Here is a 21662-nt window from a genome sequence, read left to right as displayed (position 1 = left end):
AAAATCAAAATATCTTCTACTGAAAATGTTTATACTTAAAAATTGCATCGGGGACATAAAACGAAAACCGACCTGACAGGATCAAAATATCTGTTTTGAGATGTATCTGTACGTACAGACAAATTGACAATGGAAACCAATCAAGAATTTACAGAATTTATGGTGTCGATATTATAAAATAGTTTACGATAGCAACTTTATGAAATTTCATGTTTTATGTTCTATCCGTTCAATACGAAAAAATGAGAAAAGATTGTCGTATTCTTATATATTTCATCAATTAAAAATATTCTTAAAACGAGCAAAAATCATTGTGACCATGTCACAATGCCGGGTTACAATTCTAAATCATATTTTTTAAATTTATTTAATTAAAAATATATGCTCTCCATTTTCAAATTAATGTCTTGCCCCTGAATATCACACTTCACCCGTTAACAAGAAAGTCATGACGGTCATATATGTAACTCCATTCCCGGAAAATTTTTGAATCAAAATCACGTGGTTACCGTTATAGACCGGAAGTTCGTATATAGTTAATCGGGGACTCCTGCTTCTAAGCTTTCCACATCTGGTCTCAACTTTTATTTATTTATCTAACATCGTTCTCGAGATTAAGGAAGAACAGACAGACGGACGGCAGTGGAAATTTATACGTTTACAACTTTTTCATATTACAGCCCAATCAAGGTGTACGTTTTGAATTACTGTATACCTATAAAGAAATCCAATTGACTGTTATCACGAAAAGGACCATTAAAAGTTCCTATTATTTGAACTCGTGTGATTTTTGGAAATAACTTTTACACTTTGGCTTTATTCATTTCGATTGTTGGTGGATCGTATAAACTTTTACCTTTATTTACAAATTAAAATTCTGTAAACTGCAAAAATTCCACAGTTACAGACAAAATTTTATATTTAAATGACTAGAAAATTTGATAAGCATGGCTTTTCATTTAGATAGATCTTATACTAACTTAATATAAACAAAAATAAATTTTTAACAGACATTTTGTCCTTTTGAACATCCAATTTTAGCATCATCATTATCATCATCTACGAGTATAGGATTAAGCTCATTCCCAATCTTTTCCGTGGTTTCCTCCATCTTCCTTCCTGTTTATTGATACCTAAGAACAGCTTAGAATAATCTATTTACTACTATTCTGTTAACACACTGTAGCCAATTATATTCGTATTCTTGTATTTCTGATCTTCGGACTTTCTCTTAAGTCATACTTCCTCTGATGGTCCCAATTTTATAATTTTATTCAAATTTTTGAGCATAACTACAAATGCTTAAGCGAAACTTGGATGTTTTATCAGTCATAAAATATTAAAAACAGCTTTTATGTAAATTAGTCACTCGAATTTATAATTTGTCACTTATAAAAAGTATAAAAGCAATTCCGATGCTTTTAATACTTTTTAAATCGTCATAAAATTCCCTTTTTTTTAATCAAGTAGACTCACTTCTATCTTCTCTCCAGTCTGGTGACGACTCTTTATTCCTCCTCTACTGTAATTTTTTTGAATTTAATGTGTAATAAACTAAATAAATAATTGTTTCTAATTGGTTAATATCGATATTACCACATAAATTTTACCTAAAAACACAAGTTCCCTTCGTAAGGATGATAATGTTTCTCTTTAACAATTATGATTATTGACGTTATTTGTGGAAAAATATAAAAGAAAAGCAAATAAAATGGCACTAAAAGTATTTAATATTGACAATTAATATATTTTATAGCTTTATAATAAATAAACAGCGTATATCGAAGGAATAATAATATCGATAAGGATGAAAAAGTAACATCACTTAATAGAAAAATCATCTTTTTATCGATAGATTAAGATGGAAAAATGTCGGTTATGACCTACAAATTTTAAATTCTAAGAATAAATGATTTATTTAATATTTTCTTAAGAATTTGTTCTTCATTTGAATGTTATTTTAACCTACTTTCGACACGAAAAGTACTTCAATATTTTGAAATCTTTTCTTCTTCTTTCAATCAATTTTTCATTAGCGAATGAAGTCTGATGGATTTTTAATAAAACACTTTACAGAGAATCAAATTAATTTATTAAATATTATTCTAAAAATTTACATAATTTCTACATCGATTGCTCTTTTCTAATTTTTTTCCTTTAACGTTCTACTTGAAATAATAAGTGAAATTTTTAGTGTTTATTTTAAAAATAGAAAATTTATTACTTTATTTACTTTAATCTGAAGTATTCTATCTTCCACTTGTACTCGTTTATTTGTAACAAAGAGGTGCCTAACCTTTAAATGTTTAACCTTTTTCTTTTATAAACAACGTCGTTACCATTGAATACCGCTACTTTCTTGCTACCAAATACATATATATTTAATCCATTAATAACTAAAACTGCACATTTTCTATTAAATTTACATTCATTTCTACTTTTTAAATATGAGGAGTAAGAAAGAATCTATAATTCGTTAAAACTATAAACAAATGAAAGATATATTTAACTTTCATCTTCCTTCACAACTGCTTTTATGAATTATATTTAGAACATAAAAAAATTATTAATACATCGCCAATGCTAGACTGCAACTTTAATCATATAATTAATTTATTTAATTTAAAATATATATGCTCTCCACCTCAAATTAGTAGTGTCTTGCCCCTGTAAATCATACTTTTCCTGTAACAGTAGAGTTGTGCCGGTCGTCTATCTAACACCTTTCAGGGGAGAATTTTTGAATTGAAATGACGTGACTTCCGGTCTAGACTGGAATTTATAGGTCTACAATTTCTTCAAATTACAGCCCAATTTAATACATACAGATATTGAAGAGAGATACAGAATATTTTATTCTTTGTTCTTCGAAACAAACTTTTCTTTTTTACGATTGACTACGTTAACAATTTGAACATAAAATGGTATTTCAAATGATAAATTTCGTTCATAAAAGTAATAAAACTTTGATAAGATGGCTTACAATTTTTCGTTTTTAAAAAATTTAGATTTTAATCTACTTAAATATTGCCGATTTTTGATAATAAATTCTACTTTTTTGCTACCGTAACCAAAGGTTTTATCATTAAACAAATAGGTCTTTATATTACAAATTCATAAAAATTTATACCTTTATTAATGATACAGTGATTGCGTATTTTGCATACAAATATCATTTAACTAAGGCTGAATTTAACAGTTGATCCAATTATAAATGGAGATTGCGTTATAAAATATCGTAACTTCGAGTTTCGAGACATCTCTGAATGAAAATCGCGAAAGGAGATGCGCTCGTAAATATATTTTCCTTGTCATCTTTTAGAAAAATATATATATATATATATTAAAATTTTGAATAGAAGTACTTGTATACAGATCAAATTCTTCAATAGAAGTTTGATACTTCAAAATTTCCTTAGAATTCAATAAGAAATGTATCTGTTATTTGCATCATATTTCGCAAAAATTAAACTCTCTGTCTAAATTTAAAAAATTTATTTCATACGAAAGATACTTAAATAAATTTCGAATTTTTGGGCTACAATTTGAAAAAAATTGTAGACCTATAAATTCTCACTGTCTGTCCTTTCTTAATTTCGAGAACGATGTCAGATAAATCGAGACCAGATATGGAAAGCTTAGGGACAAAAGCCCCCGTTAATTATATCCGGTCTAAACCGGAAATCACGTGAATTTAATTTAAAAATTTTCTGCCAAAAGGAGTTAGATAGATGGCCAGCACGACTCTGTTGCTAGCAGGAAAGTATGATGTACAGGGGAAAGCCACTACTTATTTAAGGTGGAGAGCATATATTTTTTAATTAAATAAATTAAGAATATGATTAAAAATTACAGCATGGAATTGTGACCATGTCGTAATAAATAATTTTTTAAATTGAATTTTAAGTTTAAATCTGTTTAACATAAAAGACTATAGACAGAAATTTCCGAGTGATGATCCTACTTTACACACATAATCCATCGTAACCACAATTGTAATACATCGATAGTCGAAGAGTTTTTTTTAATGAAATATTTGACTTTTAGAAACTTTTTATTAATTTTTTAAAATTAATCAGTAATTTGTAATAAAATATTTTATTTTTTTTTTGAATTTTTATTATACGATATAATCTATACAGGGCCGGCTCAGACGTGGGTTTTCGGACCTCAGAGGGCCCCCGCACTTTCAAACTTCTAAGAAAAATTTGATAAAACATTCTATTTTCTAAATACTTTGGGACCACACTAACTTCTCTTGAGGCCCCAGAAAAATTGCGTCTGGCCCCGAATTTATATATTTTTAAAAATAGCAACACAAATTTTTATTCTCCATCCTCCTGAAACGAATGCCCCGATGTAACGAGGCACTTCTGGTAATGGCGAAACTTACTTGTAATATATATATATACTTATAATATATATATATTATAAAATTTAAATAATTAAAATTATATATATTTTTTCATTTAATATTTACAGAAATGTTCAGATAAGAAAGTATCGAACAAAACTTTATACAAAACCTTTGCTAGAACTTTGCCTCCAAGCTCCAAGATCTCGAAAGCAGTCATTTCTTTACTGAAAAAATTTAATTGGTATAACGTCATATTGCTGGTTGCAGAAGACACTTCTGACAAACAGATAGAAGAGGCTTTGGTTCCTCTCGCTAAAGAACACAAAATTGATATTATACAAACTTATTACATTCCTGGTTATTATTTATCCAGCAAGAACGAGATCCTTAGTGATATTATCGACAAGAGTTACGAAAGGACCAGAGGTAAATAAATTATCATTCTAGTGTCTACTACTGCTGTTATTACTTGTATGAAATATTCATTAAAAATAAATATAATCCTCGTTATTTTCCTTAAACATTCTTTTTACTTTCTGTTGACTCACTCATTTATAATGGCTTTGTATTTAAACTTTTATACCATTTTATTTATTTAAGAAATTATCTTTGTTTGTTTTATTAACTTTACTAAATCATATATCAAATAAATAAATATATATATAAAATATTTTATCATTAAAAATATAAGAATTTAAGAAAGTAAAATATATTTCGTCTGTAGTTTAATAGTTAATTTGAGGGAAAGGATAATAAAATTTAGTAAATAAATTATTTAAAAAAATTTAGAAATTAATTAATTTTTAATTAATTTAATTATAAACAAATTAATAATTGAATTACATAACTTACAGGAGTTAATTGATGCTCGTTAATGAAATTATTCATTGTGAAGTTGGAAAAATTTGTATAATAAAATTATAAATTTTATAAATTATTAGTAGCTTGATAACTTAGTTTATTAAGTTTATTAAGCTTATTATTACACTTTCATATATTAATTTATTTTATAAATTTTTATGTCATATAGAAGTATACTGTTTAGATGCTCCCTTCTTAAAACCATAACTCATTCAAGAACTAGGACTCGAACAAACAAAATACTAAAAAATATATCTCACCCCTTAGGAACCAATTCGGGTCAACGTTTATATTGATTTAAAGGGCCTTTTTCTTTATCAGGAGCGCTCGAATTGTCTGTTATTTCTCAAAGAAACATTGGACGGTCGAATGCTTCTAGGAAAAGCCAACCAAACGGCGTTACAATGGTGAACGAATCATAAAGAAAAGATCTATAATATCGACATAAACAGTTATATTTTCAACGTTTTGTTATTTTTTCACATTAAATAGATAAAGAAAATAATTTACCAAGAAATTTTCAAGTTAGAAAACGATATTTTTAACTTAAAAATATTCTGGGAATTCAATTACATTCCAAATCTTTCCTATAATAAAATACCCTCAACTTAACTGTATTTATATATTTAAAAGTATATAAATATAGTTCATAACTATGAAAAATAAATATTTCTTTTTTATATTGTCCTACTTATTTTAAAATATCTTTTTATATCTACAGATTCAATATTTAATGGTAGATTGGAGTGTAGGATGCTATTTATTTATTTATTTTTAAATGTATAAACAATTTGAACTGGAAACCAGAAGAGAATTTTAAAGAAAAGTATAGAAAATTTTCTATTAAAAAAATTTTAAAAGTTTTCCATTATTTAGGTAATAAAATTCGATTTATTCGAAAGTATATTGATAGAGGTCATTCTCCTCGAAAACACAACCAACAGAAGTTCACACTGCAACTATTTACAAAATTCTGTCAAACTGTCAAAGTATTGACATTGGTTCACGTTTAATTCTGTGGTACGACAAACAGAACGGACTAAAGTTTATTCGAAAACTCGCATTTTTGCATCCGCATCAAAAATTCGACAATCATCCTTTATTTGGTTTACCGCATAAATTTATTAAACAGAATAAATAAACCCGAAGATATTTTGATTTTGACTTTTGATATATCAAAACTTTAGAGGAATAAAGTTCATCAAATATTAAAATTTCTCAAATTTTTCCTGTATTTTTCTTAAGTTTAATTCAAATAAAATCTGTTTATTCTTTACAAAATGACTAAAAGTTTCGAATAATTTATATAATTTCTGTATAAGCTTTAAACACCATTCAATAATTTAACATAACTATAAAGCATGAATTTATGGAGCTGTTAAATTAATGGATTTATGGAGTTTTCTCCGTAAATCCATACTTTATAATTGCGTTAAATTATTGAACGATGTTTATATTTATTTATTCTAGGTTATTTTATACCCTGTTATACCCTTTTATCTCAAAGGAAATCGCGCCGGAAAGACTAATGAATATATTATAAGTGGAATAAATAATTGACGACAGTAAAATTACCACAAAGGAAGCGATTCAACATTTATCAAGTTAACTTTATTCGTAAGAACAATTAAAGAATTGCAGTCGATCCGGATTAATCAAAATAATTACCACGTGAATTATTCTAATGTGAAGAAAATTATAATCATTATATCCATATATATAATGCAATTATATATTAATTACGATTTACGTTAATTAAAATTAACGTATAATTCTCGATGATAATTTAATTATAAAATATGTATAACGATGTATAATATATTCGAGAAACCCGAAAAATGGCAATAACCAGTTGAATCCTGTGATGTGTATAATAAAAAAAATACTTTATTGTGGATGATATAAGCGTGGATAAGATTTTAAGAGTCCGAATTCTCCTCGTATAAATCGAGATACTTAATTAATAAGTTTATAATATTCTTTAAAATGTTCAGATGCATTTGTGTATAATTATAAGTCAAGTAGTCAATTATAAATAATATATTTTCTAATGGTGTTTACAGTCGAGAAACGAATACAATAGATAAACTATTAAGAACCTCAAAAGATAAAAAGAGTAATATCGACTGAAATTAGTAAAATTACTTCTTAAACAATGGAAGAACTCGAATGGTTTGAAGATCACTCATTATAGTCAATGGCTTGTTAATTAAGAATTAGAAGATTACACCAGTTGGATAATCTTTAATATAAATTTGTTAATTATAAAGAATCCACCAGCTTAGTAAAAGAATCTTTCTGACTTTATTAACTGGGTTAATTTATGGTATCGTAAAAGATTCAATTTTTCTTCATTCGAAGATACTTCTTAAACTTTGGATTTAAACATTCTGTTGATGCTGTAGGTTTTCACTTACAAATGGAAAAGTTTAAAGATACTTTCTACTAAATCTGGACGATTTGACTCGTCGAAACACGGGGTAATTGTCAGATAGAAGTCTTTTTAAAGGACCAACGCCACGTGGAGAAATTTCCGGTCGTTGAATGTCTCGTCGTAAATTGCTCATCAAACAGGCGTTTTCCACTTCACAAGTAGTTTTAAAATGTCCGACTGACAATTTAGCAAGAAGTTCTCAGATATTACCGTTTAGTGAAGTAATTTTTAGTGATTTTTCACTCGTTCTGTCATGTAGATATAATGTTCTCAAAAACTGAAAAGGAGAGTCGAGATTTTCGAATTTCGTGTTTAATACTGACCCCATTAGTTCTACATCAATAACAGTACAGCGTCAACAACGTCATCAATAATGTACAAATACGTCTTAAGTTACTATTGACGTGAAACATGAAATCACGTAAATAGTGTGCAAATCTTCGTGTATTTAAACTAAAACGGTTGCTAATTGGTTAAAGTTCATTTTGGAAGCCAACACTCTATATTATTTTTGTATATTTACACTGAAAATCTCGCGAGATTGCTCGAATGATCTCAATTACCCAAGCCAAACTCTTAATTTGATTTTAATTTTTATGTTTGTCTCTGCTAATTATCCTCGATAGATCTTTTAGGAACCCTTTAAATGTCATAATAAGCATTAGTTCTAATTTTGGCCGCCGGAGACTAATATCCACTGCACCATTAGATGTCTGTTAATAAGTTACTGCTGATAAATAATTTCCCTTTGGAGCATTCTAGATCAGTGAGGCCAACATAGGGGTTCCCTCCTAAATTTAGGGGGAAATCAGCAGAATGGAGGGAAATTTAGGGAGAAAATGTAAAGTCTGCTTATATTGGTTTATGGGGCTTCAGCCACGAGTAAGAGCTTTTAAAAGTCACACGACTCGTAACTGTTCTCGCACGAGAGTCGTTGCGAGATCCGAAGCAAGTCGCTTCACTGCATGGAACTTTTGCTCAATTGTGCCCGCCCTAATGTGAAAAATTGTGTCTTATAAGAACCCTGTTAGTTTTAGAGAGAATTTCAGGTCTGTTGAAAGGGTTTTTCACGACAGAAGGTTGGCAACCCTATTCTAGTTAGTTTTTTTCGATATCTATAGCGGACAAAAGGACACACAATCTAAAATATTTGTATTGATTCGTATTTAATGATAGTTTATTGACATTTCGATTGAATTTTAAATAACAAAGAAAATTTTCCAATATCACCACCAGAAAAAACCCATTTACAAAGACCCGGGCGAAAGAAAACAAGTTCTACCGTACACTTTTATAAATTTCGCAGAGGACCGCCTATGTTCTCAATTCCTTCTTTATAATTTCTCAAGGATACGGTTTGATATACGATTTATTCCGAGAATTAAACGAAATTAAACAGAAAAAATTATGTTCTGTTTATATTAATACAAATATATCATTAATTTACTCATATATTTATTTAACGTTTCAGTATTTTAATTATTTTATGAAAATTTATATTATATTATTTATAAAATCAATTAGTAATATATAATTTGATTTGTCATTTTAAATATTTTTTCTTATTTAATTGGCGTATAATCTTAAATGAATATAAATATCGTATTGTTTCTAAAATTAAATACATTTGAATTAAGAGGTAAATATGGCATTTATTCTAAATACTTTCTAATGAATGTTCATTTAATTTGATGATTCTTCGTGAAATTGTATTATTATTATTATTATTTCTAGGCCATTATCTTTTAAAGTAAATGCACATATGTTGTAATATAGATGCCCAAAATATATTTTAATGAATGTTACGGTAAATTAAATTGCAGCATTTTCAACAGGTTTTCCAAGAAGCTATATATTTTTTAATGGATATTAGAATAATTATAAATTCACATTGCAATAAATTTCCCATTTTTTATAAAGGGGAGACATGCATACCTCACGTGTCCAGTGCTTCACTTGTATTCTTGTTATAATATTAAGTCAAGATCTTGTTTTTTGTTTCGTATTTCTTCTTTCTTCATATGGATCCATGTAAGAAATTTTTAGACACTTTGCTTCAAAGACTATTTGTTGAAACAAAATGCTTCAGAGCATTGTGACGATGTCACAATAAATAATTGCCCGTTAATCTTCAAATTCCTCAACCACGAAGGATTGAATTAACCAAATAGTCTATAAAACGTAATTGAGTTTTAAATCAATTTTTTTTACAGTTTAAAGAGTCTCAAGTCTTTGAGGTATGAAACTTTCAGTCCTTGCTCTAACATCGATTGCCATTCGCCATTACTTCGAAGTACACACTGTAATAAGAATTTGTTGTTTAGATTCTTCAGGATGAATGTCATTAATCTTTTGTCTTGACAGTATTTTTATTGATAAGTGAGGTTTCGTTAGTGATTATAATTTTTGATTTCTAGATATTAATGGAGAGTCAAAATCCTTGAAAGTTTTCTCAGTCGATTTGTCAGTTCTTGAAGATTCTTCGCTAATAAATCAATATCATTAGCAAATCTAAGATTGTTTATTCTTTCAACGTATACAGTTATTTCAACATAATCGTTTCAAATATCTGATTTAAATTAAGGACGATCCAGAAATCGGTTAACTGTGTATTGTTTTGATAAACATGCCAAGCAATTTATAAGTGTTTCAAAGCACTGCAACTGAACAAGAACATGACCTTATTTTAAACCATTTTTTCGAAGTATGTAAGTATTGAAGTATTTAAATACGTATCAGCGTAGTGTTTACAAAGGTTAAATAGCTTTTGAGCCACTTTTTTGTATTCAATAAGTAGATTAAAAGTACTGTACAGTTTTGAAGCACAATTTTTCCATCTTGATGGATTGGTTATAAATTCCTTTAACATTCTTAATAATTTTGAACGAGCAAAAATTGTGACATCGTCACAATGCCGGGCTGTAATTTTTAATCATATTTTAAAATTTATTTAATTTCAAATATATGCTCTCCACTTCAAATTACTAGTGTCTTGCCCCTGTACATCATACTTTTCCTTATAACAACAGAGTCATGCCAGTCATCTAACTCCGTTCAGGGAAAAAAATTTTAATTGAAATCACGTGACTTCCGGTCTAGGCCGAACGTTTATATATAATTAATTGGGACCTCCTGCCCCTACGCTTCCCATATCCGGTCTTGACCTTCATCTATCTAACACCGTCCTCTAGATTAAGGAAGAACAGACAGTGGGAATTTATAGGTCTATAATTTTTTTCAAATTGCAGCTGAATAATTTATAAATTTTTTAAAACTCGATTTATTATATTTTTTCGTTTTTACGTTCTATATAGTTATATATATATATATGCAGTTGTAAAGGATGTGTAAAGTAATTTATATATGTTGTGTCACTAGTTATATATTTACGTTTGTAATCTTGAGAGCTAGACTATATATAGTATATAAGTAATAACGTATAAAGTGAAAAATAAATGATAAATGTAAGAAAATAAAAAATTGAACTTCTTAAAATCCATTACACTAGATATATATGTATAAATTTGTAATTATTTTCGTATAATTCCGAATTTTTCTTACACAAAAGTGGCAAAGATTTCAATCCATTAAGAAAAATATCGAAGATTAATGTTTATAATATCCATAGATGACGTCTCCATTAGTTTATTTATTTATTTAAAAAATACCTGTAATTTAAAAGATCTTCTTCGTACTCTATCGTTCAAAAATAAATAAATAAAGTGGCATAAATAAAACAATAATACAGAATCGATGTTGTAACTTTTAAAAATTTGAAATAGTTGTTTTAAAACTATGCTAAACCGGAAGTCACGTGAGTTTTTCAAATTAAAATATGATTAAAAATTGCAACCTGACATTGTGACATACATTCGATTTTTAACGTTATATTTATTTGAGTTTCGTACCAGTACAATTTATGAGTGTCTTTCTTAATCACATAACTAAAATTAGACTAAAATTAAGATCAAAGAATGAGACATCCTACTCCCTTAAATAATAAAAAACATACATTAAGGAATTTTTTTATAAGGGTGGAGAGCTTGTTTTAAAAAATTCAAAGGGTGCAAGCAGCGAAAAGATTAAACATTGCAATCCAAACAAAGAGTAAAAAAAAATCGATAGATCTTAAATCACTTTTAATTTTAAATACTCGCATCCTGCCAATGTCTTCTCTTGCGACGATTTTCTTTATATAAAAATTATTTACACGCTCTTTTACCGTTTTCTATTATTATTATAATAGAAATTTAAATTATATTGGACGAAGTACAAGCGATTAATAATACACAAAAATCAATATGAAGACGAGTAACCGTTTCCTTTTATGCTTTATTTTGTTATATATATTACGTTTATAATAGAATATTGTTGTAATCTATATAGTAAGATGTTTACATTGTAATGACAATGGTCTCTAATTACTTTGTGAAAGAGACTATATTTAGGAAATCCTATACATACAACACACGATGAAAGTTTATTAAAATTTCTTCTTTATATGCATACAGTTGAGATTTAATTAGTAATTATTTACTGTATACCAAAAGTCAGCTATTTGAATTATTCTTACAATAGTATTTAAAAAATATCATTTCTGTTAACTGATTCTTAGGTCTTCTTCTATATTCATTTATATAATTAATCTAATGTAAATTGTATCTACTCATATTTTCTTCCCTTGAGACGTGTTTTTTATAAGGTGGAAGTGTTTAATTTCTTTTTAAAAAAATACAAATTAATTATCTTTAATTACAATTTTTACAAATTTTTAATTACAAGTTTACGTGATGATATCGGAAATTCACGCCGTGATAGATTTTTCTACAGTCATGTATCAAAAAGGTCTCTTATCCAATGGAGAATACATAATTATCTACGTGGAAGAGGAAGAAATATATAATCCAAACATTCAACAAATGTATATTAAAAAATGCAAGTATTTCATAATTAATTTATCACAGAAATTAATTTGATAAATAAATTAAATTATATATATATATTTCAGATTCGGATGCTCTCACTCTCGATTATGATATTTCTCCAATTAAATCAGTACTGATAGTCACTTTAACTACTCCATCCAATCCATTTTTTTATACTTTTCAAGATAAAGTTAAGAATTATTCGTCTCAACCGCCTTTTAATATAAATTTCCATCCTCTAATTGATATACAGGTAATAAAATAAAATGCATTCTAAAGTAAATTTTAAATTAAAAATACTTATATTTAAATAAGATAAGAAAAAAATAGATTCTCTGTGATGTTATAATTAGCTTAATTCCTCTCGTAGAATTACCTTCCTTAACTTTAATTACATTTTTTTTTATTAATTTAACGAAGAAAATTGATTACTTCTCATCTCAAAATGGCTGTATTATTTAATAGAAGGATAATAAAAAATTAAACAATAACATCTATTATATACTTTCGTCACTTAACTCTAATTTAGACAACGAGTTTTATTTATTTCGAATATTTTTCCTTAAATTTTTAATCTATATTTTGATTAAAAATAATTTAAAAATCATTACCGAAATGTCAACCAGTTAATTTTTTACTATTTTACAGACATTTTAATTGTGTAAAATGCTAATGCTACTTCCCCCTTCATGCTACTTCCATTATATTGAATTGAATAAAATTTTAATTGAATTTAGTAACAATTAAGATGCCATTAAATATAATGAGTTTAGAACATAGTATTAAATTCGCTAATATAATTTAAACAAATATTTAATTATCTAAACAACAAATTTATTTTTTTATTTTATAAATTTATTTATTATTAATAATTGTAGGTACCAATATTTAGCGGTTTCGCTTACGATGCTTTATTGCTTTACGCTCGAGGACTGACAGACGTACTGGCCGAAGGAGGATCGGAATACGACGGAGAGGCTATTATCAAAAAATTATTATTACGTCGCTACGATAGTAAGTGTCAATCAATTAGTGTGTATATTAATGAACTAATCCCTTTAGTGTTAGTTAGTTGTGCTGTAATTTGAAACAAATTGTAGACCTATAAATTCCCTCGGTTACTGTCTATCTGTCCTCCTTAATCTCGATAACAATATTATATAGATGAAAGTCGAGATTAGATATTAAAACGCTTAGGGGAGGAGGCCCCGGTTAACTATATACAAACTTTCGGTTTGCTCCGGAAGTTACGTGATTTCAATTCAGAAATTTTTCTGTAGATGACCAGCACGACTCTATTGTTATCAGGGAAATTATGATGTACAGGGGCAAGCCACCACTAATTTGAGGTGGAGAACATATATTTTAAATTAAATAAATTTAAAATATGGTTAAAAATTGCAGCCGGACATTGTGACGATGTCACAATACATAATGACGTGATCGATTCGACCCTCCAGGATCGAAACTATATTTTCTGGGAGTCGGATATTAGTCGGGGGGTCGATTGCAAACGGTTCGACAATAAAAATGATTAGACTAATTGGTTACTTGTATGCATATGTATACACAAGTTACCCATTAGTCTAGTATATATATAAGACAATTCAGGATGTTGTAAATTTGCACACTGAAAGTAGATCTTTTCTATGAAAACGGTGTGTGGATTAACATCTGGTGTACGATAAGTGACAATTAACCGAAATCAGTGGCAAGTACAGGTAAATTTGTAGAGATTCAAAAGTAGATTTGTCTCTTTGCCTACACTTAAATGCATAAAATATTAAATTTTAAACATCGTATAATAAAAGAACTACGGTGATATAAACATTTCCAGTCATTGTAACTAGTTTCCATCGATCTAAACGAGTGTTCTTTTAGGTATTCTTGGATTTAGTGTGATGATGGACGAAAATGGAGATACGGAAGGCAATTACACAGTTTTGGCCGTTTTTAACAAGACCAAATTGAAATTGCCTCACGATGCCATTCATTTATTTAAAAGCATGCAACCAGTTGCTCATTTCACCAATGACGATCAACAAAATTTGCCCGTAAGAATACATTTTTTGCTCTTTAGTATTTATTCCTCCCTCTAATGTATTTAAAAATTATCTTTAAGTTTCCATTCTGGAAATTTAATTTAATAAGTTTAATTATTAAATATGTTTAAATTAAATTAAATTTAATTAATTAAGTTTAATTTCTATTAATGTTTAAATTACAGCTTAATACTCTAACAGCATCTCCCAATGTTTAGTTATTTAATTGTGACATTATAGGTTAAAGTAACCCGGTTGGCGATTTACTTGTAAAATGTTTTAAAATTTATTTAAAAATTCATTCGAAGCATAAAAATAGGATATACATTGGTGTCTCGTACTCCGAATTTAATTCATTCCAAGGGCCGTTCGAACACCGAAGCGTTCGAAGTACGAGGCCCCACTGTATTGTAAAATTGTTAATCTGATAATTTCTAGAAAATTACGATCATTAACGTAATACAGAAGAACCTTTAATAACGGCCCCTCTAAACGGCGGCCATTTTTTTCAGCCGCTGAGAACTTTTTGAATAAAAACGCATAAAAAATAACCTCCAAACGACGGCCATTTTTCCTTTTGTTTCCGGAGTGGTTTTTGATTGCACCTAGATGAAGAGAATTGTCCGAAACTTCTGTTCCATTGATCTTCGCCTCACTTCCTTCTATTTACAGCATTCCGAATCGTCGATTGTCACATTGTGACATTTTTATACACAGATTTAGTGTCTGTCTGACTATCAAACGAGCGTGAAACATCACTCACTCTTAACTTCAACTTTCCTAGTTTTACGCTCGTCTAGTTGTATTTACTGATTCACACGTTTACACTATAATTGAGAGAACAATTTTAAAAAAATCCGATATTCTTAGGTAAATACAAAAAATTTCAAGTCTCGTTACTTAGCAATATAATTATTATATAAAAATTTCTTTGTATCAAATAGAAAAATAATTGCTTTTAAATCATTATTAAGGATTATTACGTGTTGTGTGTAATAAAAAAATAATGTGAAATCGTTATTAAAGATTTAGTGTTTAGTTAAGAGAAAATAAAAGAAACTGATCAACATTTGAAAGAAGATAATTGGAAGGAAAGTGACCTTTAAACTAGTTTAGGTGAAAATTTACAAAAAATTCTCAAAAGAGACAATACATTGGGCTGCAATTTGAAAAAAACTCGTAGACATAAATTTTCACCGTCGTCCTTTCTTAATCTCGAGAACGATGTTAGATAAATGAAATCCGAGACCATATATAGAAAGCTTAGGGGAGGAGGCCCGATTAACTATATACGACTTCCGGTATAGACCGGAATTCACGTGATTCAATTCAAAAATATTTTCCAGAACGGATGATCGACACGACTCTGTTGTTATCAGGAAAAGTCTGATGTACAGGGGCAAAACACTACTAATTTGAGATGGAGAGCATATATTTGAAATTAAATAAATTTAAAAATTAATCGTATTCTTCATTAATTTACGTATTTTAAATGTTTCATTTAAATTATATATACACATTTGTAAAATATATTAGTTATACATCCATTTAAAAACAGGGAAGAAAAATCATCTCTATATTAAAATAGTCAGTTGACCATTGTAAGTTCTAAATTGTATCTGCAATGTTTAATTAAATACAATACTTTTAAGTATAACTAAAACATGGTTAAATGACTTTTGTGCCGCCCTATATATTAAAAACTACCTCGAATTTTAGAACGTGTTAGTATTAGAGATGCACAATAAAGTATTTGATAAAATGATTTATATATTAATAGAAAGTAACTTTTTTATTTATTTATTAAAGTTTAATGACACTGAATTTAGCAATGATAATTATAATTTAGACTATTCATCTGAGAAGAAATATTAATTGGTTTGGTAAAGGACCCCCTAAAGGCGAACCTCTTTGTGGATTTAAAGACGAAAAATGTTCATCTTCTCCCAGTAAGATTCTATTTATTTTCTTTTGTATAAAAATATAAAGTTTATATAAAACTTTCATTTTTTATTTTATTCATTTATTGCATTTTACAGTTGTATAAAAAATATATAAATCTTGTCGTGTGGTTGGCATCTTTAAAATTGATTTTCAAAAAATAAAAAATAAGTAATAATACACCGTTGAGAATTTTCTTGTTTACGCAATTTTATATAAATTTTTTGATTTATATTTTTTAAATAAATGTTATAAAAAATAAATTTTAATTTTAGTTTTAATAAGTAAATATTATTATTATATAAAAATTTATACGAAAAATATAATTATTTTGCTGAATGTGACGTAGCAATGGGATGCAAATTACAAGTAAAATTAATTTAGTACCACTTTATTACGTAATTTGAGTTAGTTTCAAATTATAGATTTTAGTCGACAACCTCATTTTTAAAGTAACTTTCATCTTAATTTCTAACTGATGCCAAGCTTTAACTCATAAATTCAGAATGGAGAAAAGGATGCGGAGGATGACGAGGAGAAGTTGTAGAAGAGAGAGAGAGAGAGAGAGAATAAATTAAAATGGCTGCATTCTCTTGATTTTATTTATTAACCTTGTTATCAAATAAATAATTTATTGTTCAATTTACAGGGTTAAAAGTTATAATTATGTGTTCGATATGCATTTCCATCATAGTCATTGCCGGAACGTTCGCATTTCGGTAAGCTCTATATTAAATTTATTTATTCATTTATTTTATAAGAATTAAAAAATTAAATTAAATTAAAATTAACCTTGTATATATATATATATATATATATTCCTTTCCTAGAAATTTAACTTTTTTCTTATTTTAGACATTATCGATACGAATTAAAATTAGCTTGTTTACTATGGAAAGTCGATGTTAAGGATGTTGTTTTATTAAAAACTAATTCGGACGATGCTTTACAGAATTATAAACAGAATATCAACGTAAGTATCTCTTAAAGTTAATGCTTCCCAACCTTTTATTTTACAAGAGTTTAGCTTACTAGAAACGTGTAACCACAAGGGATTTGAGAGTTACCAGTAGGGAAATTAAAGTAATCCCTTCATAAATTTGTTTGTATATTTAGGTGCAAGGATTGACCGAGAGTAAATGTAGCGCCCTTTCAGATCCCACGAATCAGGATCCCATTACAGGACGTACTTTAGCAAAAATTGGATTTTATAAAGGAAACGTCGTATATTTGCGCCATGTTTATAAAAGAAGTGTCGATCTGACTAGATGTATTCGAAAAGAACTAATAAGAGTAAATTTCCTTTTTTATATTTAAAACATTTTTATTTTATTTTATTAATTATCAAATTTATAATATATTCAATTTTAGATTAGAGAAATGAGACACGAAAACATCAACCCTTTCCTTGGAGCTTGTGTGGATCCTCCAAATATTTGCATTTTTAAATTATATTGCGCTCGAGGAAGTTTAGAGGTTAGTTATTTCACCCCTTTATATATTTTATTTATAATTATATTTAATATTTATAATAAATTTCTGTATTCAAATTTATCCTCCGTAGATCGCGAACTAACGGTTGAAAAAGTGTTACACTAATCCTTTTTTTATTACTTTAAATATACTAGAAAATTAATTTTGAAATTGTAAATAGAAATTTAAAAAGTAATACATTAAGTTTATGAAGAATTTTCTTTTAAATTATTAAAAGTATTATCGTGGGATGAGAAATAATTGTTAAAATTAAAGAATGGTTTAAAAAAAGTGTAATTAAGTAAATTAAAGGAAATAAATTGAATGAATGCGACTTTTATGAATATAAACTTTAAACATAATGTAAAATTTGATAGACTTAAGAACTATTAAAATTTATCGAATAAATTAATACGGTAATTGTGTTCGTAATTAAGGGATTTTTCGGTAGAAAATAGCTTCAAGTAGTAGATTTAAATACAATAAAAACAGTAGAAAATTTCTGTTTTTCTTGTACTATTAATTGTATTATTGTACTCAATCATTAATTAATTAACATTTAAAAAATTAAATTTGGAAAGGGACAAACTTATTCTAATTAATACAATAAATATGAACACGTGGTATCAAAGTTTAACTCAAATTAGATATTGTTATATATAATATTTTAAGTTTAATTTTTTATATTTAACTTAACTTCTCTGTCGTATGATTTGATGTAATAATACATTTTAAAATAAAATATGATAACAGATGGCGCTACCAGATGTTGCCGGAAAAGTTAAGCAACTCATTGCTGGATTTTCATAATTTTTTTACACGAAAAATTGACTAGAAACAATGCTCGTATATATATATATATATTAAAATCTGGTACAGTTCTTTAGTCAATTGTTACTAGCAATAAACAAGTATGGAATAATGATAAATTTGTCAAAGAAGATATAATACTTATAAATTACGTTTTTACTGTGTTCTACGAGCCATGCTACACGTATGGCTTTTATAATACTTGATGCTTTGTGTGGGCGATGCTTTCGAAGAAAACTTTTAAGTAAATGTAAGCACAGTAAGTGGAATTTCGAAATAGTCGTAATGATAAAAGTAAAGTGGATGGAATAAATGTTTCGAATTGTTAGTGAATAAATTATGAATGTAATATTTATAAGTGGATTTTTCGCCTCTCGGTTTTCCGTTTTTCTGTATTGTGGATCCGGAATCTATTGTCTGCCATTAAAATCTGTTTACGTGCCACGGTTGGCGGTACCCCTGGTATGGCCTTGTTGAAAATTAAACATTTAAACTAAATGAATAATTAAGAGAATTTTAACAGTTTTTATCTTACAGTTTTTTTTTTTACATTTAGCTTTAATTTTACATTTTTTTTTCTTGTTATTGATAAGCTGATCTTTATTATATGTCACTATAATAGTGTTTAATGTTCGTTATTTAAAAAGAATCGTATAAAACACAAGTATTTGGCTGTATTTAATTTATAATTTGAATTTTTTTTTAAATTTTTGAATTCGCGATTCCTACAACGTGACCTTAATCCTGGCATAAATATATTCAATTGAAAAAGGTTTAACACTGGACATTATCTGCGGGTTAATTAATTTTATTCTGCAGAATTGCAACAAAGAAAAAATGTTATGTAAGACTTTCTTCTATCATCAATTGATTACGAGACTTTCATCACTTTCCATTAAAGGTAAAGATATTCGATGTGGGTAATTAGATATTGGAGATTTTTTCTTCGTACAAAGAGATACTCGGATTTAATTTCTTTTCAGAATTTAAAAAAAAAAATTCTTATAAAATTTTAGTGAAACATTTTGAAAATTCTTCGTGATTTACGAATTTATTTGCATTTTACTTTCCCAGCTGTTATATATAACAGAGGGAAAATGTGGCCATTGCTCAAAAAAGTGATCCCCAAGATTTTTACATTTTTGGATTCGGGGTTCTTGAAACATCGAGAGATGCAAAAAGTTCGGGGGGGGGAGTTTCTGTATGTATGGATGTAGTGTGTGTGGGTGGCACGATTTTGTTTACCCTCTTTGAAGCTTAATAACTCTCGTGATTTTTGTCGAAAATTTATGACATTTTGTAGAGAGGTTTGTGTATTATTGGGATCGATGCTATAAAATTTTGGTGGTTAAAGGTCGAAGGAGTGGGGAGATAACGGGGGTCGTGTGTATCTCGAGTAAGTAATAAAATATGATAACAGATTGCGCCACCAAATGTTGCCGGGAAAGTTAAGTAACTCGTTGCTGGATCTTTTTTTTTCCCGTTAGTTTACAGTAATTCTCGTATGGCAATTTTTAATAAATTTTAAAATAAAAGTTTCTTTATAAAATCTACTGTAAATTTCTTCAGAGAGCAAATTTAAAAAAAAATGCATTTAGAGTATAAGATATTTAAAAAGTTGTTATAATAATTATTTTAATACTTGTATTTTCGGATTTTTATTCCTTATCCGTATATTCAATACAACTAGATTGTTGGGCTGCAATTAGAAAAAAATTGTAGACCTATAAATTCCCACTGTCTGTCTATCCTTCCCTAATCTCGAGAACGGTGATAGATAAATTAAAGCTAAAGTAGATATAGAAATCTCAGGGACAGGAGGCTTCGATTAACTACATACGAATTTCCGATTTGGACCAGAAGTCATGTGATTTCAATTCATTAATTCTCCCCCGAACGAAGTTTAGATATATGACAGGCACGACTTCATTGTTAACTGGAAAAGTATAATGTACGGGGGCAAAAACACTACTAAACTTAAGAGCATTGTGACGATGATATTAAATAATTGCTCTTTAAGAATTTCAATATTTATAATATTTTCTTTTTTTATGTCTATATATCAGGATATAAGTAAGAATTTATAACTTGTTTTTTGTATATTGTTTTCTTAACCGGCGGATTAGGTTTCTTCTTTCTTTTTATTCTTTTTTTTGGAAGATAATTAGAGTTTTTTCTAATTTCTCGTCCTACTTTTTAACAATTTTCCTCGACCTCCTTACATAATCTTCATTTCTCACGTTTCTCCATTCGATATTTCATTCTTTTTGGATAGTAGAAGCTTACAACCGGGGGATCCGAGATCGAATCCGGACTAGGAATTTTTAATGGACTGTCTGTTTCAAATATTTTGAGTCTAATCCCTTACCTTTGGCCGAATCCACTATGGATATGGAATAAAGAGCACTTCCTGATTGAAAAAAGGACCCTCTGATTGCTCACAAGGCAGAAAGAGCCTAAAAAAGGGAGCAAATACTTCATTATTGATTTCTAACAATATTACACATATTCAGCATCAGGTCTGAATGAAAAATTTAGTCTTAATCTTATGAAATAAACAAAACAAAATTAAATTTAACCGAAACATTCATTTTTTTTTTCGTTTGATCTAACTTTATTTTTCCCCCAATTCAATGGGATCTAGTTCAATCTTGACTGATGTAGGACTTACACGGAAAATTGAGAATGTAGAAAAGAAAATTCTTTGTGGATGGTCTGTCCCGGATATGTCAAAAACTTCTCCGACATATCCGGGAACTGGCGGAACTCACGATGGACATGGACAGAAAGGCCCTCCATATCTTTCTATATTGTCTACT

The 21662-nt window shown here is 28.0% G+C and overlaps 1 protein-coding gene across 1 annotated transcript in view; it reads left to right on the top strand.

The window, feature by feature from the left end:
• LOC136989242 (guanylate cyclase 32E-like) overlaps positions 1-21662 on the top strand; it is a 51289-nt gene that overhangs the window by 18008 nt on the left and 11619 nt on the right. The window contains exons 3-12 of the mRNA XM_067287356.1: positions 4483-4783; positions 12435-12618; positions 12677-12830; positions 13456-13591; positions 14459-14631; positions 16469-16568; positions 17210-17279; positions 17416-17533; positions 17677-17853; positions 17932-18036. Of these exons, the coding sequence (XP_067143457.1) occupies positions 4483-4783; positions 12435-12618; positions 12677-12830; positions 13456-13591; positions 14459-14631; positions 16469-16568; positions 17210-17279; positions 17416-17533; positions 17677-17853; positions 17932-18036 (1518 nt within the window). The remainder of the gene's footprint in view (positions 1-4482; positions 4784-12434; positions 12619-12676; positions 12831-13455; positions 13592-14458; positions 14632-16468; positions 16569-17209; positions 17280-17415; positions 17534-17676; positions 17854-17931; positions 18037-21662) is intronic.

The sequence above is a fragment of the Centruroides vittatus genome, unplaced genomic scaffold (assembly GCF_030686945.1).
Source record: "Centruroides vittatus isolate TY-2023 unplaced genomic scaffold, ASM3068694v2 scaffold_450, whole genome shotgun sequence".
NCBI lineage: Eukaryota > Metazoa > Arthropoda > Arachnida > Scorpiones > Buthidae > Centruroides > Centruroides vittatus.
This window is presented reverse-complemented; position numbering and strand designations above follow the sequence as displayed.